Here is a 26321-nt window from a genome sequence, read left to right as displayed (position 1 = left end):
TCCTTGGCCTCCCAAAGTGTTGGGATTACAGGTGTGAGCCACCGCATCCAGTCAAGAGGGAGTGTTCTCATTTTAGTTATAGACAAAGTACACACTCCCTGCACTTTGGGAAGCTGAGGAGGGAGAATTGCTGGAGGCCAGGCATTTGAGACCAGCCTGGGAAACATAGCAAGACTTCGTTTCTACAAAAAATGTTAAAAACTAGCCAGTCGTCGTGGTGCACACCTATAGTCCCAGCTACTCAGGAGGCTACACCAGAAGGATCACTGGAGCCCAGGAGGTCAAGGCTGCAGTGAGCTGTGACGGGCACCATTGCACTCCAGCCTAGGTAAGACCCAGAGTGAGATCCTGTCTCTAAAAAAATAGAAAAAGGTGGGAAATGTGAGGTATAAAGGCCGTGGTCCACAGCAATTCTGAAATGCAACACAGCAAATATTGGAAGTTCTTTGATTTGATTTCGATGTGTGGAAAAATTTTCTGTGGATCTTGGCTCCACCCTCTATGCTCCTGGTTCTGCCTTCTAAGTTTCCCTTCCTTTTTCATGAAAGGTGAAAAGTTTGATGCTCAGTGGTTTTCTTAGGCTGCTTCCTGCTAATAGAACTTTGGAAGTCCAATGACTTCATCTGCTACTCTTTCTGTCCCTTTCAGTCCAAACTGGCAGTGTTTTTGGTGATACAATTTTCTTAAAAATTTTGTAGGCCTTCTGTGAATTTCACTGGCGTTCACTCCATTGAATAAAAGCTACATCCAAAAATCTCATCTAGGTAAGATCTTTTTCTACCTTGGGCTCCTGTTGATTTTGCTGAGGAACAATGTCCTTAAACTTCCTAGAAGACCTATGGTTTCACTGAAAAGTTCCTTGAGTAACACTCTTAGTCTCTTTCAAGGGCCTTTTATGTAACTGAATACTGATTCATTCAGTTTTCTGAGATTTTAACAAAAGGCTACATAGTCACACCTCCAACATTTCCTCTGCCATTTATTTTTCTTTTTCTTTTTTTCCTTTTTTTTTTTCAGGGTCTCGCTCTGTTGCCCAGGCTGGAGGGCAGTGGTGAAATCATAGCTCATCATAATAATCTCAAACTCCTGAGACTGAAATCAAGAGATCCTCCTGCCTTAGCCTCTCAAGTAACTGGGATTACAGATGCTCACTACCACACCCAGCTAATTTTTATTTTTTGTAGAGATGGAGTCTTGCTGTGTTGCCCAGGTTAGTCTAAAAACTTCTGGGCTCAAGCAATCCTCCCACCTCAGTCTCCCAAAATGCTGGGATTACAGGCATGAGTCACCATGCCCAGCCTCTCTGCCATTTTTCTTGACAGTGCTTGGAAGCCAATTCTTGTTCTAGCATATTCTCCTCTCTGAAGAGACTGAGAATTTTCAAAATCATCAAGTCCTAACTCCTTTTGTTTCATAGTTCTTTCCATTTATTTCTCTCCTCTCACATTTTACTATAAATATTAAGAAGAAATCCAGTGGGGCCTTCAACACTTTGCTTTGAAATATCCATTCCTACATAACCAAACCCATGACTTACACGTTCTGCATTCCACATAATTGCAGGAAACATTTGACTACATTTTCCACCATTATATAACAAAGATATATCCCTTTCTCCAGTTTCTAAAAACGTGCTCCTCATTTCCTTTTGAACTTGGGAGTATTTTTAAAATCCATAAAGTCCTTTAGAGTCTTTTTTTTTTTTTTTTTTTGAGATGGAGTCTCGCTCTATCGCCCAGGCTGGAGTGCAGTGGCACGATCTTGGCTCACTGCAAGCTCTGCCTCCTGGGTTCACGCCATTCTCCTGCCTCAGCCTCCCGAGTAGCTGGGACTACAAGCACCCCTTTAAAGTCTTTAAAGTTTCTACTAACAGTACATTCAAGCAATTTGGATTTTACCATGCTCCTCAAAATTATTCCAGCTTCTTACTATTCCTTGGTTTCAAAGCTACTTCCACGTATTTTGGTATTTTTTATAGCAGCATGGCACTCCCAGGTACCACAATACCAAAATCGGTTCTCTCTCACTAGGTAACAATGTTATCACAAATTTAGTGGCTTAAAACAAATACACATTTATTATCTCATAGTTTTTGTGGGTCAGGAATATGGGAACAGCTGTGCCTGCTCCTTTGTTTTCAGGTCTCTCAAAAAGAGTTAGCCAGGACTCGGGAGTCATTTGATGACCAACCAGGGAGTGATCCGTTTCCAAACGCATGAGGTTGCCAGCGGGGTTCAGTTCTTTCTGGGTCAGTAGGCTGAGGGTCTTGCTTCCTTGCTGGCTGCTGGTAGGAGGTCACCCTCAGTTCTTGCTACATGGGCTTCTTCTGATGGATATTTACTTCACCAAAGCCAGCAAGGGAAAGAGAAAATAGTCTACTAACAAGATAGGAGCACCAATTTTATGTAACATAATGATGCAAGTGACATCCCATCTCATTTTGCCATATTTTATTGGTTACAGCAAACTACAGGTTCCTCACATATGCATGGGGACAAGATTACACACATTATTCACGTTAACATTAATCATCAATATAAACTATTCTTTCAAATATATTTTGAGCACCTACCAGGTGCTAGGCATTATGCTAAGTATAGGATATGGTACGAAGGCGAGCAAAAACAGACACAGTTCCTGTTCTCATGAAAATTCTAGTTAGAAGGAGAGAGAAAATAATTACATGAATAAATATGAAATTATGATTTTGACAAATACTATGAAAGTTTATGGTACTATGAAAATCCGTAAGATGAGGAAATGACCTGATGTAGTGGTTGGGCACAGCTTCTGGGAGAAAATGACATTTCATTTGAGATATAAAAAAATGAGCCAGAACTAACTAGAAAAAGCAAGGAAATAAATACCATGCATTCAGAAGATCATGTAGGTACTGCAAGGGGCAGTACCTATAGAGAGCATCAAATTATTGAGGGATGAAAAGCTGGAGCAAGGAAACCAAGAGGTACCCCCAACTCTGATTACCACTTTGGGGTCTGCACCCATATATCCACCTGCTTATTTGTCCTTCTCAAAATCAATGTGTAGAAAACCAACCTTGGCTTGAAAAGTTAGTTCTTTCCCAACATTCCCTACTTCAGTGAATGGCACCAACATTTGTAAAACTGGAAGTGAGAAACCTAGGAGTCATTCTTGAGAGTTCCCTCTTCTTCACTCCCTCACCAAATACTATGCGCTTTACTACTAGTTACACGACCGGTGTCTCATAATCCAGACATACCATGTTCTCTCCTGTCCCCAGGCCTTTGCTTTTGCTGGTCCCGTGCTTGGAAATCCCTCTCCATCCTCACCCCCTTCTCTTCTTAGCAATATCCTAATTCATCCTTCAAGACGTAACCCAAACATATTGCATTTAGTGTTCTACTACATCTATGCGTAAATAATAACCTCTCTCCTCAGTGATATAAAACACTTTTCAAATACCTCATCACCCCTGTTACAGGTTGGTTGTCTGGGAAGCAGACTTTCAGGCAGATCGGCAAGCAGGAAAACATTAGGCAGTGCTCCTGGAACCAATGCCAGTAGAAGGAGAAGGAAGTAGGACTGGGCAGAGGGAGAGCTGAGTTGAGATGTACCAAGAGTCCTCAGCCAAACAGTGCTCTGGGCTGGGATGGTCCTTGGATCTTTCCAAATTGAGTCAAGAAGGCCAGGACTTTAAATCCTCCTTCCCAGGATGATCAGTCCATTGGATGCGGGTTATCCCTGGAAGGAGGCATGACTTTGGCTGAAGAAGTTTTCTTCAGTAATCTACCCTAAAGTATGACAGCTTAGGGATGTCTTCTAGATGTTTCTTAGAGTTGGAGAATAAGTCCTTCATTCCCAAAGAGGGATCCAGGAGATGCACTGCAGCATCCACTACAATCCCCAGGCTCAAATCAATTTACTAGAAACACACTCCCTTGTATTAAGGAAGGCTCCATTGTCCTCACTAAGTATTTTTTCGGTGTGTGTGTGTGTGTGTTTTTGTTTTGTTTTGTCTTGTTGTTTTTTTGTTTTTCTGTTTTTGAGACTAGATCTCGCTGTGTTGCCTGGGCTATTCACAGGGGCTATTCATAGGTGCGATCATAGCATATTATGACCTTGAACTCCTGGACTCAACCATTCCTCCTGCCTCAACTTCCCAAAGAAGCCTAATTAGTTTTTGAGATTTTTGCTTCCTTAAAGCAAAGAGTTGGGATTTAATAGAAATCTGGTAAAGGAATTACAGAATAAATGACCCAAGGAGACTGATTAACCAAAAACACAGGACCTTACTTGAAAAAAAAAAGAGTAAACCTGGCACAGGGGCTCATACCTGTAATCCCAGCACTTTGGGAGGCCAAGGCAGGTGGATCTCTTGAGACCAGGAGTTGGAGACCAGCCTGGCCGACATGGTGAAACCCCATCTCCACTAAAAATACAAAAATTAGCTGGGTGTCATGGCTCATGCCTATAATCCCAGCTACTCAGGAGGCTGAAGCAGGAGAATTGCTTGAACCCGGAGATGGAGGCTGCAGTGAACTGAGATTGTGCCATTGCACTCCAGCCTGGGCAAGAGTGAGACTCCATTGAAAGAAAGAAAGAAAGAGAGAGAGAAAGAGAGAGAGAGGGAGGAAGGAAGGAAGGAAGGAAGGAAGGAAGGAAGGAAGGAAGGAAGGAAGGAAGGAAGGAAGGAAGGAAGGAAGGGAGGGAGGGAGGGAGGGAGGGAGGGAGGGAGGGAGGGAGGGAGGGAGGGGAAAGAAAAAGGAAAGAAAGAAAGAAAGAAAGGAGGGAGGGAGGGAGGGAGGGAGGGAGGGAAGAAAGAAAGAGAGAGAAGAAAAAGAAAAAGCAGTGCAAAACAGAGTGCAAATATCCTTTTTTTTTTCTCCGCAGACCAGGTCTCACTCTGTCTCCTAGGCTGGAGTGCAGTGGCAAGATCTCAGCTCACTGCACCCTCAACTTCCCTGGGCTCAGGTGATCCTCCCACCTCAGCCTCCCAAGCAGCTGGGACAACAGGAGTGTGCCACCATGCCCAGCTAATTTTTCTATTTTTTATAGAGACTGGGTTTTGCCATGTTCAGGCTGGTCTTGAACTCCTCCGCTCAAGCAATCTGCCTGCCTCAGCCTCCCAAAGTGCTGGGATTACAGGCTTGAGCCACCACACCCACCTGTCATTTAATTTTTGTCACTTAAATTTAATTACAAAGTATTTTAGGCATACAAAAAGTAGAGACAAGGAGTACCCGTGTTTTCATAACTCTTAACCTAGTTTAAGAGCTACAGCATTATATATTTGTAGCTCCCTTGTATAGTTTTCACTTATCCCATTTCTCTCCCACTCTTCCTAGAAATAATCACTATCTCAAACTTTGTGCTCATTATTCCCATGCACGGTTTTATATTCTTACCACACATGTATTCTACTGAATGAGTGTACCATTCAGCAGAATGGTACACTTTTGTTATCACTTTCACAGCCTCCATGCTTCCCCCTGCCCCCACCCTGATGTTCCCTTGAGGTACAGTTGATAAAATCTAGTTTTCAGTTCCATACAGATTCTTAGCTTATCTTCTGATCTCTTAAAGGAAACATCTTGGCCCTTGCAGCAACACAAACTAGCTTAGGATTCTGAGCATACTTCTGCAGGCAGTTTAATTATTTACTAATTCTTCCTTTATTCTGAGAATAACCCTTTCCGGACTGTGTCTTAAAATTCTTGGCACACTTAACTATAGTTCCATGCTTTACCATAAAATCATTCTCCTAGGTGTGTAACTCTGTGATCCGGTAGTTTATAATGGCAAGAATCTACATTTTGAAGACCCAAGCCATTATTTTTCTTTCACCAGCCATCACAAAAGCTATTTCTGCAACCAGGAAGAGGGATCTCACCAGAACCCAACCAGGCTGCCACGTAACTTGGGACTACCAGCTCCAGAACTGTGAGGAAAAAAAACTTCTCTTGTTTAAGTCACCCAGTATGTGGTATTTTGTCATGGCAGCCCTAGCAAACTAACATGCACACTAATCCCAATAATTGACTGCACAGTATACTGAAAAAGAAGAGTGATCAAAGGTCAAGAGCAGTGGGAGGTCTGAGCTCCTGTTTGGGCTCTGTCACTCAGCACTCAGACTCTAGGGTATAACACTTGACCCTTTGAAGCTCCCTTTTCCTCATCTATAAAATGAAGGGCATTAGGTAGCACTTCATGTCCCTTAAAATTTTCAAACTGAAAGTATTTAATTCACAAATTGTGAGCTATGGCTCAGGCAATTATAGCACCACTGCTGCATCTCAGGAAGTAATCATGGATATTCACCGAGATTTAGTTACAAACATATTCATGACAGAACTGCATTTAATGGCAAAAAACAAAAAATCCTGTCAATAACCTAACTATACAATATAGTATGTTAAATCAGAGACAGACAATATCTTGCCATTATAAATGATACTTTAAGTGAACATTGTACAAACCCATTAAAAAACGTTTTTGTGGCCGGGCACAGTGGCTCATGCCTGTAATCCCAGCACTCTGAGAGGCCCAGGCGAGCGGATCACCTGAAGTCAGAAGTTCAAGACCAGCCTGGTCATGGTGAAACCCCGTCTCTACTAAAAATACAAAAAAAATCAGCCGGGTACGGTGGTGCGCATCTGTAATCCCAGCTACTCAGGAGGCTCAGGCAGGAGAATAGCTTGAACCTGGGAGGCGGAGGTTGCAGTTAGCCAAGATTGTGCCATTGTGCTCCAGCCTGGGTAACAAGAGCAAAACTCCATTTCAAAAAAAAAAAAGTTTTTGTTAATGACCATCAAAGATATAGTGTTGAGAAACCTTGTTCTTTAAAATCATAGTTTGGCAAAAACTTTGAAATCTCAGCAGTGAAAATGGAACATCTCACTCTTGTAGGATCTGAGCTCTATGAGTCATTTTATTTTTTAATTTTTGGGGGTACATAGTAGATGTATATATTATAGAGTACATGAGACATTTTGATATAGGCATACAATTCATAATAGTCACATCAAGGTAAATGGAGTATCCATCACTTCAGCATTTATCCTTTGTGTTACAACCCAATTATATTTTTATTTTTAAATGTACAATAAATTATTGCTGACTATAGACACGCTGTTGTGCTATCAAATACTAAATCTTCACTCTAACTATATGTGACTTTTTAAAATCTTTTTTGAACTGCTTTATTCAAGTATAATAGACACGAATTAAACAATACTTTATATATTCGATAAATTTTGAAATATATACCTGTAAAACCATTACCACAATCAAAATAACGCACATATCCATCACACCCAAGGGTTTCCTGGTACCCCTTGGTAATCCCTCCCTCTCTCCCATTTCTCCTTCCTCCCACCACCCTCCACCCCCATACCCAAGAAATCACTGATTTGCTTTGTCACTACAGATTAGTTTGCATTTTCAAGTTTTATGCCAACGGAATCATACACCATGTACTCTCTTTTATCTGGCTTCTTTCACTCAGCATAATCCATGTTGTTACATGTATTCATAGTTCATTCCTTTTTATTTCTGAGTGGTATTCCACTGTATGGGTCACTCCCAGAAAAAGCAGTCCTTATTTCCAACCAGGTGCAGAGCTTCAGGTAAAGGGTTTCAGACACAACAGCTTAACTTTGTCATTTACAAGGAATTAGAATTCTCACTCTATTTAGGCCAGACTTGATATTAACTTCTTTACATACTGCATCACTTTGATTTGAGGGGTTTTGTTTTGTTTTGTTTTTGAGACAGAATCTCCTTCTGTCGCCCAGGCTGGAGTGCAGTGGCACGATCTCAGCTCACTGCAGCCCCCGCCTTCCCGGTTCAAGTGATTTTCATGCCTCAGCCACCTGAGTAGCTGGGATTACAGGCGTGTGCCACCACGCCCAGCATTTTTTGCATTTTTTACAAGAGACAGAGTTTTGCCATGTTGCCCAGACTGGTCTCGAACTCCTGGCCTCAGGTGATCCACCTACCTTGGCCTTCCAAAGTGCTGGGATTACAGGTGTGAGCCACCATGCTCGGCCTGCTTTGAGTCTTTCAAGGCATTGCTTCATTTAAATTTTACCCAAACTCCAACCTATTGCAAATGAATAAACCTAACATTTTGGGACTACAGGTATGTTCCTGGTGGGCTTTATCACTTCCAATAAATACTCATGGCTACCTTAAGTGCAAAAAAGTGAAAATATATGACCTTATTTTTGCTTTTAAAATATATATTTTTGTTTGTTTTCTATTGTTAAGATTAAAGGACAGAAAAAAAGGTGATTGATTTTACTGAATCAATACTCGGTAGGCTGCCAAAGGGACTGACGAACCCCACTACTATTATTGTTTTATATTTTTATATATATACACACACACACACACGCACATATATATATATATATATATATATATATATATATATATATATATATTTTTTTTTTTTTTTTTGGAGACAGATTCTCCCTGTCACCCAGGTTGGAGTGCAGTGGCGCGATCTTGGCTCACTGCAACCTCCACCTCCCAGGTTCAAGCGATTCTCCTGCCTCAGCCTCCCAAGTAGCTGGGATAACAGGCAGGTGTGACCACGCCTGCCTAATTTTTGTATTTTTTTGTAGAGACAGGATTTTGCTATGTTGGTCAGGCTGGTCTCAGACTCTGAGCTCAAGCAATCCGTCTGCCTCGGCCTCCCAAAGTGCTGGGATTACAGGCGTGAGCCACCGCCCCTGCCATTATTGTAATAGTTTAATTCGAAAATTCACAGGTGGACCGGGAGCAGTGGCTCAAGCCTGTAATCCCAGCACTTCGGGAGGCCGACGCACGCGGATCACAAGGTCAGGGCGACTGCAGCCTGCGCGACAGAGCGAGACTCCGTCTAAAAAAAAAAAAAAAATTAAAATTCACAGATGTTCATCTAGAATGGGCAGAATTGTCAGTGGAACTTCCTAGGAAAATCATGACCCTTCACATCTCTAGAACCAAAACACATGTAGAATTATAAATCTTATTTCACAAATATAAATAGAATTTGGAAACTTTTACAGTTAAAGCAGATCCCAATAACATTTTCTAAGTTTTTGGCCTCCTAATTTAATTTAGTCTTTAATTATAAGTCTTGGCAGGTGTAGTATACTTTTTTTATTTATTATTTACAAAACTCCCACACATGAATCACAATATGCATTACTACACTGTTGCAAAATAGGTCAAGACATATTTTTGGTATTCGGTGGTTATTAATATTACCCGTTGTATTCCTTGAGAAAGCCTGTACTTAGTTCACTTAAGACAGTTGCTTACACGCTAATTATCATTTACCGATGAAATACAGAGTTTCCTTATAGCAAAATATAATCTTAAAACTCTAAGGCAGCCTTCAAACATTCTCCTTATAATTAAAATCTGAAGGCCGGGTATGGTGGCTCACGCCTGTAATCCCAGCACTTTGGGAGGCCGAGGAGGTCAGATCACCAGGTCAGGAGATCGACACCATCCTGGCTAACACGGTGAAACCTCGTCGCTACTAAAAACACAAAAAATTAGCCTGGCGTGGTGGCGGGCGCCTGTAGTCCCAGCTACTCAGGAGGCTGAGGCAGGAGGATGGCGTGAACCCGGGAGGCGGAGCTTGCAGTAAGCGAACTTAGTGCCATTGCACTCCAGCCTGGGCGACAAAGCGAGACTCCCGTCTCAAAACAAAAAAAGGCAGTTCCTTTCCTTCCATAGCTGCATCCCAGAGATGGTCAACATAGCATATAAAAATGGAATTTTTGGAAATTCCTTTTGCAGTCTTGTAGAAAAGCTTAAAATAAAACGTAACGGGAAAGCTCCCTCCATAAGTAAATACAATCTAATGTGCTTCCTCTTATGTGTTATTAAAGCTCCAAATTAGTAGGAAAAGAATAGTGCCGCCCACTGGCGTTCCAACTTTTGAATTCTGGGGACTAACAACACTGAGAGCAAGAGTGAATGAGCCAAACGACGCAAACGTGCCCTCGCCAGGCTGGCAACTGGCAGGCATGCAGTGTATTAGTTGCCCTGGGGAGAAACACTCTGGAGAGAAATACCCAATTTGTGAATTAAACCTAGGTCCCGGAAGAAGAGTGTTCGGCGTCAGACTCCACCGAGCTCATTCTGGAAGGATCCAGCTGACTGGCGCCCCCAGGGAGAAAATGCGATTCCACCTCAACAACACTCCAGAAAAAGGCATGAAGAGCCCTACACCTGCCAGGGCGACATTGACCTAGACCCGGTGACCCCGTTCCTAGCGCTGCAACCCTCCCCCCTCCCCCTTCTTCACGAAGCCCCTCCCCTGTACTCATTCGTCGCGCCACGTCTCCTAACAGCGCCACCAGCCACCCCGCGGAGGCGTCCGCTAATTAACCCCTCCCAGCCTCTGGTCGATAGTCACGGGTCCTCAACGCCGCGTCTTAACCAGGCCCGAACCCACCACAGCCAACCTTCCGGGCCGCGCCTCTGCCCCACCCGACCCCGCCCGCCCCCACGTGACGCCCACGCCCCGCCCACTGGCGCCACGTGACCCACGGTAGGCCCCGCGCGCGGCGTGGATCGCGGCCCAAGCCGCCATTGTTCCGCCGAGGGAGGACAGCGGGGCCTGGCGCTGGCGCCTAGACGCCGCTTAGCGGCCGCCACTGGAGACACTCCCTCCCGCCTCCCGGGTCTCCTGGCGGCGGCGGAGTGAGGCTGACAGCGGGGAACCTGGGAGACCCTTCCGCCCTCCCCGCGGTGGCAGCGGCCGATCCCCGGCTCCAGCGCGAGGGACGGCCGCGATGCGCTCGGCCTGAGGCTACCCGGCCCGGCCCTTCCTCGCTTCCCTTGACTATTCCACGGCGTCTCCGCGCCCCGGCGTCATCCTGCGAGTCCCTCTGACGGGAGGGAAGATGGCTGCACGGAGCTGGCAGGACGAGCTGGCCCAGCAGGCCGAGGAGGGCTCGGCCCGGCTGCGGGAAATGCTCTCGGTCGGCCTAGGCTTTCTGCGCACCGAGCTGGGCCTCGACCTGGGGCTGGAGCCGAAACGGTACCCTGGCTGGGTGATCCTGGTGGGCACGGGCGCGCTCGGGCTGCTGCTGCTGTTTCTGCTGGGCTACGGCTGGGCCGCGGCTTGCGCCGGCGCCCGCAAAAAGCGGAGGAGCCCGCCCCGCAAGCGGGAGGAGGCGGCGGCTGCGCCGGCTGCGGCCCCCGACGACCTGGCCTTGCTGAAGAATCTCCGGAGCGAGGAACAGAAGAAGAAGAACCGGAAGAAACTGTCCGAGAAGCCCAAAGTGAGTATGGGATGAGCGGCGGTAGAGAACGGGCGAAGGGCGGGCGCGGAGACCCTCGAGCTGGGGGGAGGCCGCGCCCCAGCCGTGAAGGGAAAAGAGTGCTTAGTCCAAAGCCGAGAGGCAGCTCTCCCAAGTGGAGCAGGCGGTGATTAGGGGGTCATGTTATTTGGGGAGTGGGGGAAACTCAGGAAGTATAGGATGGGTGGGGAAGCCCAGTTTCGAGGAAAGAAGTTAGGAGGTCTGAGGGGTCCATTCGGATAGGCGCCCAGAGGTCAAGCCATCTTTGGGAACCTTGACTGCTAGAATAGCACAGCATCCTTCCTTGAGGCCTGCAGAGGAGGCTGCATGTGGAGCGTCATGGGACCTTAAGGTGGTGTTGGGAAGTTGTGGAAAGCCTGCGCTCGGAAGACAGATGTCTGTCTCAAGTCACATTGAGACAGTAGCCAGTGGAGGAAGTACGGTGACCTAGAAATTCTAAGGCTTACACAGGATTAAAGGTGTCCAGGTCTAGACGCGCTTCCATTTTAGTTGGGACTGTTAAAGGGAAATGGTTGCCCACTCTTGTTCTGGCACATGTGGCCAACAGAGGCCGGAACAGGAGCAAGGCAAGAAGGGGTCGGTTACCTAATACGCTTTGAGGTGTATGGTCCTATGAGAAAGAGCTAAGGCGAGTTCAACGAACGAGTCTGTTGCACACTCTGTGGTGTGGTAGATTTGTGAAACAGAGTAAAGGGAGATGACAGGGCAGAATGGTGAAAGCCGAGAGAGGAATTCAGGCACCGATTTGCTGGGCCACGTGTGGAAGTCGCAGAGGGCATCACATCTGTCTTAGGCCTTCGTGTTGTAAGTTTACATTCTTTATTGCCATTCCCATGGTTCTCCCATTATATCTTTAATAGTTTTATGTATTTTTAAAAATATTTTACATTTGAGCAAATTGAAACTATGGAGAGTATGCAGTTAGAAACAGCACCTAACCTATTTTTATATCCACCGAATTAAGTTCTTCGCCTTTTCAGTACAGTTCAGTAAGCCAGTACGGAGGCCCTACTATGTGAAATTTGCACTCTGGTGTTTGGAGGGCAGTGCAAGGTATACACATAGAGTCAATCTGGGAGACATATTCATAGCTAATTAGAATTTTGCATAGACTGATAGGTGTTAAAGAGGTTTGAACTGAGTGTTAGGTTTGGAGGGTAGGAGACATTTCACTGGAGGGCTTGAGGAAAGTTGTTGGAGGAAATGGGGTTTGAGTTCAAACTAACAAGAGTTTTGTTGGTAACAAACTCTAATCTCTAGATTACAGATGTGACAGTTAGTGCATTATGAGGCCTGGATAAGCCTTCACGTTTTGCCTACTGATTGAGAAAGATGCAAGATACATATGAAACCTGGAAAAGGCACAACTTTGTCAATGTAAATACTACCATACGTTAGGAGAGGAGAAAATAGAACTGGTTTGGAACATAAATAATTTAAACATTTGTGGAGACTATCAAGAATTACCAATTATCAAAGTAATGTTATGGTGAAAATAGAGAACCTTGCTCCAAGGTAAGGAAAGAAGGTGATCTTGAAAGAAACACATTCAGCACAAACCCATGTGGATGAAGCGCGTTGTGAAAATTTCAAAACCCTATTTGGGACATCTAGAATTTCAGATAAACTTGAGTTGAGAGAGATGGGTGCTCCAAGAACCCATCCGAAGTGCATTATAACACTCAAATGACTCATCTGAAGGAATACAGACTCCAGTGAATGCTTATACAGTACTGTGAAGAATGCTCGGTAGACTTAGGACTTACCCCTTCCTTTTCATTCGAGTTAAGGAAGTGGGGAGTAAATAAGTAAACCTAGCGTTAGCTTTGAGGAGTGGAGAATGGGAAGACTGTATGGCTGAATGTTAATTGGGTGAGAAAATATCCTTATTTACCAAATACTGAAGATGTATTCGAGAAGTTTAACATTTACAAAATTGGGACTTCAAGCTTTTGTGACTGAAACCCACAGTAAGAAATACATTTTACATTACACACATAAAACTGTTCTGTTTTTCTTTAATGTTCATGACCCACTAAATTCATTTCACATTTGACTGTGAGGCATGACCCACAGTTAGAAAAATGGCAGCTTTACAGGGCAAAGAAGTACAAGCTGCCATTTATTTAGGACTCTTTAGATACCTTTAACTGAGCTAAGTATTGAAGAAAAGCAAGATACTACTTACAAATTGAAGGTGGTAAAAAGGAATACAATATTGGCATATCTCTCTGTGGCGGGGATACAAATGTAAAAGCTCGGTTTCTCCCCAGGGAGCTTTTTGTTTCAGTTGTGGAAAAATATATACTTAAGTTAATGATACAACTAGATGTGAACCCAGGTGGGCATGAAAGGCCTTATCACAGAAGCTGACTTTGAAAGTGGGTAGAAGTGCCCAGGAATTCGAGAACGACCTGGGCAATATAGTGAGACCTCATCTCTACAAAAAATTTTAAAAATTGTCCCAGTGCGGTGGTGCGCACATGTAGTCCCAGCTATTCTGGAGGCTGAGGTTGGAGGATTGCTTGAGCCAGGAGGTGGAGGCTGCAGTGAGCCAATTCGAGGCCCTGTCTAAAAACGGGGGGAAGGGAAGGCAGTAAGAGCAAGATAATGTGAGAGGCCTGAGAAACAATAAAAGCTCAGGATTGAAAGAAGACAACTCTGTCAGCCTGACAGGAATGGGAAACTCTAAAATTGAGTAAGGCATTTCACCTTGCTCTATTCAGTGTATCTTGTTTACAAATTGAAAATCTTAGTTGAGTTAAAACACTGCAGGATTCTTCAAAGTGTTATCCTTGGCTACTTGGATTGAGAGTCACCTTGAATGCTTGTGGAAATGCTTGGGCCAGGCGCAGTGGCTTATGCTTGTAATCCCAGCACTTTGGGAGGCACTGGTGGGAGGATCGCTTGAGCCCAGGAGTTTGATGCTGTAGTGAGCTATGATCAGGTGACTGCACTCCATCCTGGGGAACACAGCAAGACTCTGTCTTTTAAAAGAAAGAAAAAAAAAAAAAAAAAAAAAAAAAAGCTTGTAGATTCCTGATCTCTGATCTTTTCATTCTATTATTTTTAGGTTTTTCTTAAATCATTCCAAATTTTGCTGCTCCTGTTTTCAAATTTTTCATTTGTAAAGTAAATAGTGGCTAAATCTGTATTTACCTCAACCTGTTTATAAGCAATTTCTGAAATTATTTTATCAATTTGTTTTTTATCCCCTAATAAAATCATGCCATAGATCTTTTAGGGTATGAATTACAGTTTGTTCCCTAATTGAAAGTGGGGGAGGGGGGCACTTTTTACTTGCCTCAGTTCTTGGCATTTTTTCTTTTCCGCCCTACCCCATTCTTGGCATTTTTGGAAATAATTATATGTATTTTTCATGACATCTACCTCAAAGTCTGTATTGAATGGACACTCAATAAGTATTTTTTCACTTAATTTTTAATCTGAGTAATGACTTAGATTGAAGTGAAGTCTGCGAAAACTGGTCTGTAACAATTGGCTTTGAATTCCGGAAGCACATAATTAGGATTAATATCAAAGAAAATTGTCTCTTTTTTTTTTTTTTTTTTTTTGAGACGGTCTTGCTCTATTGCCCATGCTGGAGTGCAGTGGTGGTTATAGCTCTCATAGCTCACTACAGCCTCAAACTCCTGGCCTCAAGCCATCCTCCTCCCTTGGCCTCCCAAAATGTTGGGATTACAGGCATGAACAACCAGCTCAAAAATTTATTTTAGGGAACAAGTTATTTGCATATTAGTGTAGGAATGTTCATAAAGATTTGCTATAGTGTAATTTCCATATCTCTAAGCTCAATGAATAAAATAATAATTCCTTTTGTTTGCTACCAGATAGCCTTGCACAATGCTTGGGACTAAAAAAAAAAATAATTGTTGAATGCATAATATAGTAAGATATCCAACAAAAGTATTTATACACCGTATTCCTATTTTTCATGACTGGTAAGTACCTATGTGAGCCCCTTTTTCTCTTTAAAGTGGAAAATGGCTGTTTGCCTCATCTGGCTATAATTTTGTGAGGTGAAGGACTGCCTATTTGATGACCCCATAAGATTATAATATTGTATTTTTACTATACCTTTTCTGTGTTTAGATACACAAACACCATTGTGTTACAGTTGCGACAGTATTCAGTACAGCAACATGCTGTACAGGTTTATAGCCTAGGTTTGTGTCAGTATACTGTGTGATGTTTGCACAAAGATGCATTTATCAGAATGTATTCTCCTCATTAAGCAATGTATGACTGTATTCTAATAGTATGCAGTGGTTTTTGTAGTCATTACTTCTGTTCCAGTTTCACTGCCACTGCCCTACTTTAGGACTTTATTACCTTTTGCTTAGACTATTCTAACATCTGGTTTTCCTGCTTCCAGCTTCTTTTTTGCCGATCTTTTCTACCCACTCATGCGAGTTGAGTCTTTTGAAGCCTGACCCTGATCATGTGACTTTGATGTTCACATCGTTTCAGTAGTTTCCCCATCACCTGCTGAACAAAATCCAAAATTCATGACATGGCACTCAAGTCTCTTCATGATCTAACCCTACCTTAGGCTTGTCTCTCACCGTTACTCCTAAGACGAAATAATTCTGCTTGGCTAGATTTCTGTGTCTCTTTATTATTATTTTCATTTTTGTTGTTGTTGTTTTTATTGTTGTTGTTTTTGGAGACAAGAGTCTTCACTTTGTCCCAGGCTGGAGTGCAGTGGTGTGAACACAGCTCACTGCAGCCTCCACTTCCCGGGCTCAAGCAGTCCTCCCGCCTCACCCCCTCAAGTAGTTGGGATTACAGATGCACAATACCACACCTGGTTATTTTTGTATTTTTTGTAGAGATGGAGTTTCACCATGTTGCCCAGGCATGGTCTCAAACTCCTGAGCTCAGGCAGTCCACCTGCCTTAGCCTCCCAAAGTACTGGGATTACAGGCATGAGCCACGGCCCCTGGACATTGTTTTTATCTATTAAAAGGCCCTTCTTTCTATCTGTCTACCAATTTTTTTTTTTTTCTTTTTTTTGAGATGCAGTCTCACTGTGTCACCCAGGCTGGAGTGCAGTGGTGCGATCTTGGCTCACTGCAAACTCCGCCTCCCAGGTTCTCATCATTCTCTTGCCTCAGCCTCCTGAGTAGCTGGGACTACAGGTGCCCGCCACCACACACCCAACTAATTTTTTGTATTTTTAGTGTAGATAGGGTTTCACCATGTTAGCCAGGATGGTCTCGATTTCCTGACCTCGTGATCTACCCACCTCGGCCTCCCAAAGTGCTGGGATTACAGGCATGAGCCACTGCGCCTGGCCAATTTCTTTTCTTATTTTTGTTTTTAAATTTCTTTTCAAGACAGCGTCTGGCTGTGTCAACCAGGCTGGAGTGCAGTGGCATAATCTTGGCTCACTGCAACCTCAACCTCCCAGGTTCAGGTTGACTCTCCCACTTCAGCCTCCTGAGCAGCTGGGACTAGACGCACACCACCATGCCCAGCTAATTTTTGTATTTTTTGTAGAGATGGGGTTTTGCCATGTTGCCTAGACTGGTCTTGAACTGCTGAGCTCAAGTACTCCGCCTGCCTAGGCCTCCCAAAGTGCTGGGATTGCAAGCGTTAGCCACTGTGCCCAGCCTGTCTCTACCAATTTCCACCTGTTCTTCAAGGCCCAGCTGTAGTGCTGGTTCAACTGTAAAGCCTTCCCTAGCTCCTCAGCTAGAGTTATATATTGTAACACCTAGCATAATGTTTCGTGTTTAGTGGAAACTATGGAATTGCCTTTAAAAAAATTTTTTTTTTTTTTATTTTTTGAGCTTGGGTCTCACTCTGTCACCCAGGCTGGAGTGCAGTGGCGTGATCTTGGCTCACTGCAACCTCTGCCTTGCAGGCTCAAGTAATCCTTCCACCTCAGCCTCCGGAGTAGCTGGGATCACAGGCACGCACCACCACACCTGGCTATGCCATATTTTTTGTATTAGAATGGTCTAATATCGCCATTTCATGTGGTTCTGTCTAATAATCATTCTGCAAGTATCTGAGTGTCTGCCCATTACCCATATTAGGAGCACAAAACGCGTTACTAGTGGTCACACACATAAAAGGTATGTTGTAAATAGTACTGGAACAGATCAGTGTAGTTGATTTTCTTTATCTGCAGAAATTCTGTAAAGTTCCCACTGAATTAGCAAGTACTAAACTAGTGCTTCTAGGGAAAATGCAAAATTAGGTCCAAGCCTCTGGTCACAATATTTTCACCAATAGCATATACAATACATAGTCTTGTTTTATATGTGTTTCTGTTTACAGACATTTAATTTAGTTGATTCACATAATTGAACTCATGGCCAACAGCACTAGAACTCATGCCTGAACAAAGCTTATCTAATGCATTATTTTCTTTGTAAGGTATATCACAGCCTTCTTATGCTTAAGAATGCTAGGCAGCACTTCAGCACTACAGTTGGGGACCATTTTAAACACCAAAATCACTAACGAAAAGCACCAAAAAAATGCAAAATAGGTGGCACTAAATAGTCCTCAGAAAGGATCCTTATTTACAGTGATGAGAGCTGAAATAAGAAGGTGGAATCTTGACCTCAGCTGGGAAGGTGCCTGCAGAGTGACTTTGCAGCTCTGTGCATGTGCATGTCCACAGATGACCGTGAAAGTACCTCAAGCATTGATTTTGGAGTTATAAATTTTAGTGAAAGGGTAAATTCACTAATACAGAATCCATTAATAATGGGGAACAACTGTATATTAGTCTCTATCTATATCTACACTGTTCTGTCATCTCCAGAACCTCATGTCTGCATGTATGCTTGATTTCTCTGATTGGGAGTCTGATATGTATCTCAAACTTTTTAAAAATTATCTCAAACTTTTAACATCTCCAAAACAGAACCTGTTATTTCTTGCCTTCTCCCAGTCTCCCCCATTTCTGTAAGTGGTAAAATACTCTACCATCCATTCAGTTATTCAAGCCAAAAATAGAAGAATCATCCTTGATTCTAATCTTTTTCTCACCTCGTATCTTCCTCACCTTGTATCTAACCCATCAGCAAAGTACCATCAATTTTATCTCTAAAATATATATTCAATCTGACTACTTTTTCTAGTGTCACCTTAGCTCCCCTAACCTGCAGCAGTAGCCTTCTTTTTACTGCATCCAGTCCTTTCTCAATGCACTAGTAATGAGATTTTTCAAAGCAAATCACCATGCTGCCTAAAACCAGCACTTAGTAACTTTTGCGTTTAAAATCCAAACCTCTTTCCATGGCCTGTATGGCCCAGCACCTGCTTGTCTTTTTAAGCTGAATTTGAGTGAGTTTCCTGTCATTTGCTATTCTGTTCTTCAGACTCTTTCACAACCCAGCGTCTTTACATGAGCTATTATTAACACTTTTGTAACAATCTTTCCCTCAGCCTTTAGTTTTCACCTTAAAAGTCACCTTCCACGAAAATCTTTTCCTGATCACCCTATTTGAAATTTAGACATCCCTTTCTATTTTCTGTCTCAACCCCTTAGATGTTTCCTTCATAGTGGTTATCACAGTTTGTACATTATTTGTTTACTTACCCATTTACTTTTTTGGGTTCTCTCCCTCCCCAGATTGTAAACCAGTGGCAAACTGCTTGGCATGTAAGTGCCTTTGGTAATTATCTGTTGAACTGAAAGCTGAATGAAGTGGCTAAAATAACGTCTCAGTTAATTGGATAATCTGTCATTGAGCTAAATAAATTTGTCTCTTAATATATTCCCAATAGAATTGTGTTTTTTTATTCTTAGGTAATGGTTTTGCTGGTAATAATAAAAACAAATTGTATCACTTGCCACCTATAGAGTTTTCTTTTTTCCTTTAAGTCACTCTTTGTCAGTTTTAATTCTTAATAGAATAATCAGCCAGACACGGTGGCTTACACCTGTAATCCCGGCACTTTGGGAGGCCGAGGCAGGCGGATCACCAGGTCAGGAGATTGAGACCATCCTGGCCAACATGGTGAAACCCCATCTCTACTAAAATCTACTAAAAATACAAAACTTAGCCAGGCGTGGTGGTGTGCACCTATAGTCCCAGCTACTCAGGAGGCTGAGGCACGGGAATCACTTGAACCCGGGAGGCGGAGGTTGCAGTGAGCCAAGATCGCGCCACTGTACTCTAGCCTAGCGACAGAGTGAGACTCCATCTCAAAAAAGAAAAAAAAAAGAAAAAAAGAATAATCATTTGCTAAAAATTTCCAAATGATAGGTAAAACAAATATTCATGATTTTACAGAAGAGAAATCTTGAGATTCAGAAAAATTAACTGACTTATTCAAGGTCATAGAGCAAAGGAGTTTCAAAGGCAAAACAGTATCCTAATTTCTAGTCTAAGAACTTTGTTATTTCCACTATACCTCTCTGGTTTCGATGGCATGTTCCAGGATATTAAATTGTGTTCAGAGAACAAATTCAATTTTCCCAGTGAGTTATAGCTTTATTGCTTTTAAAATTTCAAGTCAGAAGTTTCTGCTGAAAATTATTATGACCTTACAAAAGCTCCAGAATTTTGACTCCATTTGTTTGCTTATGTGACAGGATTTTTTCATCTTTTCTTTTCATTCTGCCAGAGGCCTAACAGAAAAGACCTTTTACAGTTCTGACAGAAAAGACCTTTAGTAGTTGTGCCCATCTTAGATACCAAGAACAACAGTAAACCCTATGAACATTAATTTTAGTTGTGCTTTGGCGTTATTGGTTAGTGTACTATTCGCAAGGCTGTAAAAGCCTTGAGAGTATTTTTAAATCATTATTCAAGCAAAATTCAGAGACGTAAGTGAGGAATTGGTGTTACTTCATCAGTTTTAAAATGCACCTTTTTTTTCTCTCCAGCTATATTAGTAGTTTTCAAACTGTTCCATGGAATGCCAGGCTTCCCAGAAGGCATCCATCAGAATCTCTTAGACGTCTTTCTTCTAAGAAAGAATTATACAGACGTGTATTTACTGTTTCACTTGTAGTCCTTATCATACCCATCAGATGTAAAATATTGAAAACCAATGCTTGTATTTAGTTTTTCAGAAATCATCTTTGGCATGTCTTGACCATGTGATAGTTATTATCATCTCCCCATCATCTCATAAAGGTAACCCTGAGCATCCCTGCTTCAGTCAACAAGGAGACAGTTTGGAATCCTGAGTTGAAATTTTGGCTGTTTAGAAAGCACAAGGATCTTTACCACTAAAGGAAATATTTCAGTATATAGTGAGGTTTTGCAAATTTGAACCATAGGTTATATTTGTAAGATTGTTCTCTCAGTTATTAAGAGTTTGAAATTGGGATTGAACTGTGTCTAAAGCTATGGTTTATGTGTATGTTTAGTTTATGTAGTTGATATGTGCATAACATTTGGCAGGGGAAAAAGTTTTTACTTTCAAACAAACTGACAAGAAATTGTTCCATCTTGAATTGTGTAAGAATATTTCACAACTAAAACAAACTTACCAAAACTAGGTCTTGTCCATTAAATGAGATAATACATGTAATGTGTCTAGGAAGTACTTGGAAATTATTATTGTTAGACTATCTTATATTCTAACCTATCAGCTACAATGATGCCTCTTCTGAATTTCCTAATTTCTTGCCTTTTATCTTTTTTTTTAAATTGTACTTTAAGTTCTGGGATACATGTGCGGAATGTGCAGGTTTGTTACATAGGTATACGTGTGCCATGGTGATTTGCTGCACCCGTCAACCGGTCATCTAGGTTTTAAGCCCCACATGCATTAGGTATTTGTCTTAATGCTCTCTTGCCTCTTATCTTTTTTATGATGAGGATAATATATATATACTATGCCTCCTGTATGCTCAGTATCACTTTTAGCCAGTAAAATTGAGATTCTGGCCATGCACAGTTGCTCACACCTGTAATCTCAGCATTTTAGGAGGCCAAGGCAGGCAGATTGCTTGAGCTCAGGAGTTTGACACTAGCCTGGGCAACATGGCAAAACCCTGTCTCTACAAAAAATTAACTGGGCATGGTAGTGTGCTCCTATAGTCCCAGCTACTTGGGAGGCTGAGGTGGGAAGATGGCTTGAGCCTGGGAAGCGGAGGTCGCAGTGAGCCCAGCCGAGATCACATACCACTGCACTCCAGCCTGGGTAACGGAGCCAGATCCTGTCTCAAAAAAAAAAAAAAAAAAAAAAAAGACTTTCCAGTGTTTGTCCAGGGTGAAACACATTTGGGATCTCTATCCTGGTCTCTCAGCTTGCTTTCAAAACCTGTACTCTTGAGAGTGTGAGGAAGAGTATACCTTTTGTTTTGTACTTTACTATGTGTTATTGTATACCTGTCTTCCTTTACTAGGTTCTAAGCTTGAGTGCAGGCATTGAGCCTTACTTGTCTTTGTTTCAAGGTGCTAGGGTTCTACTCTCACTCTACTGAGTGAGTATTATGTAATTTTCTTAGAAAACAGCAGCTTTTTAAAAAGAAAGATAGCATTACCATGCTTCTAGAGCAAGCCTGGACTATTTTAAACCTCTGAGATAATATATTTGCTTATTATTTTTAATCCATTAACTTCCCAAAAGAATTTGCATCTGGAGCACTGGACTTGATGGATGCCTGTCCAGGCCCTTTTGACCACCAGGACTTAACATTTATCTGAGCTTGTTAATATAAAATATGGCCCAAATGCTTGAATGTGGGAATAAAGGACATAGGCCATCATAGCTTTGGAGAGAAAAGGATATTAGAACAGAAGATGGGCCAGGTGCAGTGGCTTATATCTGTAATCCTAGCACTTGGGGAGGCCAAAGTGGGAGGATTGCTTGAGCCCAGGAGTTCAAGACCAGCCTGGGCAATATAGCAAGACCTCATCTCTACCAAAAATTTAAGAAAAATTTTAAAAAGAAGGGAAAAACTGTTTCTGGAGAAGTATGCTTTCCCATGCTCTGTCATTTGGTGTAATTCTAACAAGAAATTTGTAAGACAAAATACATATTTTTCTCATATTTACAAATGATGAAATCAAGGGTTAAGTGAAGGAAAATGCGTAAAATCACAGTAATTAAATATGGAAGCCTTAATCCCAGGTTTGTCAAACTCCAAAGCCCATGGTCTTCTCATATTCCATTTTTTGGAGGAAGTTGGTAGACTGCCCTTCTAGTTTCTAAACCTAAGAAGTGTCTAGGTCATTTGAATAATGATCTTTACATGTTGTGGCTAGAAATATAGTTTACATAACTAAGGGTTCTATGTGATTTCATTTTAGCAGTCAGTGTACCTTATATATGCTTACCTCAGATACAGGTTCTTTTGCAAGTTGGAATCAGTTTTAACAAGTGAAGAGTGCTGAAATGAAATCTGTTATTAAGCATACTTTTTTTTTTTTTTTTTTTTTTGAGACAGAGACTCGTTCTGTCGCCAGGCTGGAGTGTAGTGGCACGATCTCGGCTCACTGCAACCTCAGCGTCCCAGGTTCAAGTGATTCTCCTGCCTCAGCCTTCTGAGTCTGGGACTACAGGCGCATGCCACCACGCCCAGCTAATTTTTGTCTTTTTAGTAGAGACGGGGTTTCACCATGTTGGCCAGGGTGGTCTCAATCTCTTGACCTCGTGATCCGCCCGCCTTGGCCTCCCAAAGTGCTGGGATTACAGGCGTGAGCCACCGCACCCGGCCTGTTAAGCATACTTCTTATTCAGAACTTTAAAACTCCTTGAGGCAGAAACTCTTTTCATATGTCCTTGTTCCTACAGTCCTTAGCCTAATGCCTGGTACTTGAGTACCAGGAATTGAGGCCAGGTGCGGTGCCTCACACCTGTAATCCCAGCACTTTGGGAGGCTGGGACAGGCGGGTCACTTGAGGCCAGGAGTTCTAGACCAGCCTGGGCAGCATGGCGGAATCTGCTCTCTACCAGAAATACAAAAATTAGCCAAGCATGATGGCATGTGCCTAATGCTGAGACATGGGAATCACTTGAACCCGGGAGGTAGAGGCTGCAGTGAGCCAAGGTCATGCCACTACACTCCAGCCTGGGCGACAGAGCAAGACTGTGTCTCAAAAAAAAAAAAAATTATGGAATTATATAAAATTAATAAATTGAAGATTAACTAGCATGAACAATTTTATATCCTTGAAATCAAGAATCATGAAATAAGTTCCTTCTCTTCTGCTATGTGGCCCCCTCTTCCATTCCATTTTCCTGTTATATATAGATAGCCTCATTCCGATTTACTACCACCCCTGCCAGCACATACTGGCTCTTTCATGTATGAAACTGTTCTTTCATGCATGCGTTTTGAAAAAAGAAAGATCCAGGTGTGGGGGGTCAAAGAAAATTATAACAATAAGATAAACATGGTGATGTCTACAAGGAGTTTATCCATCTAAAAAAATGATTCTATCATTTTTCTGTTACTGGTTGATTTTCAACAAGTTTGAAAGACATCTTTAGTCTAATTTAAGACATAGATTGTAAGCTATATATGAAATTAACTTTGGCTCTGGTGGGGAAGATCTTAAAGTTCTTGAGAGAACTTTAAACTGGGGTACAATGAGAGGCTTATGTAATTGCTAATCTGTAGAAAGCCACCATATAAAAGTTCCATGATCAGAGAAAACTACTTTTTTTTGTTGTTTTTTATTTTTTTTCTTTTGTTGAGACAGGGTCTCACTTTGTTGCCCAGGCTAGAGTGCCATGGTTCAGTCACAGCTCACTGCAGCCTTGACCTGCCAGGCTGAAGTGATCCTCCTATCTCAGTCCCCCGAGTAGCTGGGACTACGGGGGCATGCCACCACACCTGGCTAATTTTTTAAATTATTTTTTGTAGAGAAAGAGTCTCTGTGTTACCCAGGCTGGTCTCGAACTTCTGAGCTCTTGCTAATCCTCTTGCCTTGGCCTCCAGAAGTGCGAGAATTACAGCCATGAGCCACTGCACCTGACCAACAGTACTTTTATATAAAACCCATATTGACAATCACAAGGGTAGAAACATTGGATTTGAAGTTTTGGTTTGTAATTAGTTACTATTCATGTAAGTAGAGGTATATAATATGCTCCCATTTAGGGATTTGCTAATTTAAATATGATTAGTGATTTTCCAGGGCAAGGCCTTTTCAACCAGCTGTTGGCAAAATAAAAGGACACACTGGCTCTGCTGTATGAAGGAGAACCACCTTAGTGTATTCTTTTTTCCAGCAACCCAAGAATTACATTGACTTTACTTTTGGGATAGGAGGCTTATTGTTTCATGGCATCAGGCATGTGTGAGAAGTTGCTGATGACTTCTGGAATCCCAGTAATGATGAAAGCTATATAAATTCTAAGAGTTTAGTAGAAAATTGGGAGATCTACACAGGTCAGAGAGAACAGCTGCAGTTAGAGCTATTATGTAGGTTGATGTTGCAAAGAAGGAACTAAAATTGGCACAGATAGGAATGTGTGAGCACCTTTGGCTTGCTGATCATTTCAGAGCCTATGGAAATGGGAACTGAGTGTTCCTGAATCTATGGGAATGCAGTTGGTCACTTTCAGACTTTGTGTTGTTTGAAAGAAAAGAATGTTTCATATTTCATTTGGGAGGCTACATCAATATCGTTTGCAATTGGTCTCAAATAAATGGCATTGAACTTGTTGGTGAGTTTTTAAGACAGTTTTTGACCGCATAATTTCTTATCTTCCTAGTATTTAGTAAATAAATCCCAATGACTCAGTGTCATTTAAATGAGTGAAATGGAGGTGGTATATGGCAGTATATAAGTGATTATGATGGAGAGTTTCCTGAAGGGATTAGTTAAATGAAGTTTAGCCGATGTAAGTTTTGTGAGTTGCCAGTTGAAGAGATGGGAGACTATGGAATTGAAGCTGCAAAATTGTTCAGTTGGTATAAGTCTTACATGGAAAAGTGTGGCCACAGGAAAGTCAGAAAAGGCAAGTTTGGCCAGAGAAGATAGTGTGAACTAAAAGTAGCGTATAAGAATAAGATGATGATATTAGAAAGTAAAATTAAACGAAGTTTTGTATTCCTAATGTAGATACGGCCCTAAGTCCGCATTTCATTCTGAGGTTTCTTACCTTTGCGCACATATACATAAATACACAGAAGAGAGATTAGAAGAGGCAACATTAGAAGTGGCAAGACAGCATAGAAGAAAGCAAGCCAAATCAAGGGTGAGAAAACCTGGTTTTAGCATTAGCTGTCTGACTTTAACAAGTTGATTCAGACCCAGCAGATTAAATTTGGGTTAATTAGGAATTTAACCAGCTAAAAGACAGCTTTTGTTTTGATTTTCTGCCACAGATCTTTGTAAAGCCTACAAATTGGATTTGAGAATATGAATGGTCTCCTTTTCCAACTTTGTAGCCCTGATCATTGTTAACAATTGCATGTTAAGTCATATTATAGAAATTTTGAACACTTTGTATTGTTTTCTTGAGTATAGCTCTGCCGTAATGAGTAGGTAGCTGGTAAAAGTGTGTTCTGCAAAAACTGAAAGCCATTGAAACAAGTATATTGACTGACTTACGTGTTGAATTTGAGGGGCCTGCACAAGTGAAAAAATGTAGGATCCAGAAAGACGGTTAGAGTACAGATACCTCGGCCCCATTCTCCCAACTTCTCAGTCTGGTGATGGGGCTCAGAAATTATTATTTAAAAAGTAAAAAAAGAGGCTGGGCACAGTGGCTCACGCCTGTAATCCCATCACTCTGAGAGGCCGAGGCGGGTGGATCACCTGAGGTCAGGAGTTGAAGAACGACCAGCCTGACCAACATGGTGAAACCCCGTCTCTACTAAAAATACAAAAATTAGCCGGACGTGGTGGCTTGCGCCTGTAATCCCAGCTACTTGGGAGGCTGAGGTAGGAGAATCGCTTGAACCTGGGAGGCAGAGGTTGCAGTGAGCCGAGATTGCACCTTTGCACTCCAGCCTGGGCAACAAGAGCGAAACTCCGTCTCAAAAAAAAAAGTAAAAAAAGAATGATTCTGGTTAAAAGCCAGATTTGGAAATCACAGACTTGAGTCTACTCA

The 26321-nt window shown here is 42.2% G+C and overlaps 1 protein-coding gene across 3 annotated transcripts in view; it reads left to right on the top strand.

Moving 5' to 3' along the window:
• Positions 1 to 10565: 10565 nt before the first annotated feature.
• The window catches only part of LOC105476095 (metadherin), a 78585-nt gene continuing 62829 nt past the window's right edge, over positions 10566 to 26321 (top strand). For all 3 annotated transcript variants that reach the window (XM_071067971.1, XM_071067970.1, XM_071067968.1), the window contains exon 1: positions 10566 to 11270. In XM_071067971.1, coding sequence (XP_070924072.1) covers positions 10890 to 11270 — 381 coding nt within the window. In that variant the 5' untranslated portion in view covers positions 10566 to 10889. The remainder of the gene's footprint in view (positions 11271 to 26321) is intronic.

This window comes from Macaca nemestrina, chromosome 8, assembly GCF_043159975.1.
Source record: "Macaca nemestrina isolate mMacNem1 chromosome 8, mMacNem.hap1, whole genome shotgun sequence".
NCBI lineage: Eukaryota > Metazoa > Chordata > Mammalia > Primates > Cercopithecidae > Macaca > Macaca nemestrina.
This window is presented reverse-complemented; position numbering and strand designations above follow the sequence as displayed.